Source organism: Sphaeroforma arctica (assembly GCF_001186125.1).
Source record: "Sphaeroforma arctica JP610 unplaced genomic scaffold supercont1.1731, whole genome shotgun sequence".
In the NCBI taxonomy this organism is placed as follows: domain Eukaryota; class Ichthyosporea; order Ichthyophonida; genus Sphaeroforma; species Sphaeroforma arctica.
Genome location: NW_014038827.1, coordinates 8,121 through 9,371, shown reverse-complemented (window position 1 = coordinate 9,371; position 1,251 = coordinate 8,121). Strand labels below are relative to the sequence as shown.

The 1,251-nt window shown below is 42.2% G+C and overlaps 1 protein-coding gene across 1 annotated transcript; it reads left to right on the top strand.

Moving 5' to 3' along the window:
* Positions 1 to 552: 552 nt before the first annotated feature.
* SARC_11513 (hypothetical protein) lies at positions 553 to 1,251 on the top strand (the record flags this gene model as incomplete). Its single annotated transcript, XM_014294401.1, has 2 exons — positions 553 to 717; positions 1,177 to 1,251. The coding sequence occupies 2 exons, from the start codon at positions 553 to 555 to the stop codon at positions 1,249 to 1,251; spliced, it is 240 nt and encodes a 79-aa protein (XP_014149876.1).

The following is a 1,251-nucleotide window of genomic DNA, read 5'->3' as shown; positions in this document are numbered from 1 at the left end:
TAGTATAGTTTTACGTACGTATATATATATATATATATATATATATATGTATGTATATATACATATACATATACATATACATATTGATATAAATATAGATATGTTATTCTAACTCAAAGGACTTACAGGGCGAACAAGGTCTACACGATTCCGATTTCCAACCCATCGTCTGCCAGGAATTTGCGTTAAAGTTTCCCATCACACATCCTCCTTAATTCAAACCGGATGCCATTTATGGGCACAGCATGCATACACTGACGCACATCAATGCCTGCTCTATGTTTCTTTATTCCGGGACATACAGAGTGGACAGGGCCATGCGCAACCCCACATCCTTTGAGTCTATGCAGAGGAGTATCACATATATACATTTTGGACTAACTCTCCCTCCCACGCATCCTACCTCGTTCATACGATCCGCCGTCTTCTAATAGTACATCTCCTAATAGTCCATCTTTTTAATAGTCCGTCTTCTAATAGTCCATCTTTTTAATAGTCCGTCTTCTAATAGTCCATATGTACACCTACACCCATTCACATTGTACCGTCTTTATGTTTTCTTCTCCAGAGGTCATACAGAGTGGCCAAGGCTTTGTGCACAACTCGCTGTTCTTCGAGAATGTACACAAGAGTGTCCTGCGTGCACCGTTCGTCATGCCACTGCGCATCAAACTGCCCTACCACACAACCTTCAAGAATCTCTTGGCCTACGCACAGGTGTGTAAGGAATCGCTAGTGGTCCTATGTATGAATGGGAGAATTGGTACGATTTGTTTGTTCGTTTGTGAGTGCGGACAATGTTAATAGGCTCGTGTTTCAGCCGAGGCATACATGTACTACGCTAACATGCGAGTTGCTAAAAATAAGACAGTTCGGACTCGGTATGTAGGTACGCTTACTTATGTGGGGGCATATCGGCTGTAAAGTACATACATGCACCCTCGTTTGCACACATGTCATGATAATAAAACCTCTTGTGCAAGTGGATACCCTCTTACCAAGACACATGTATATGCCTGTGTGTGCAATACTGGGGTTTTTAAGCTGAGATAGTGTACTATTCATCAATGTATATCTGAGCTTCATTCGAGGCGATGATCCTATACATGCCTGGTTCATTCCTGTATCCACACAACAACAAATGTACTACTAATCGGTCCTCCATACACTTAACAGGCATATGCGGCTTATGAGACGTACGGTGGAGTATGGAATCTCGGCCGATTCCTGATGTATAACGTGCTGGGATAG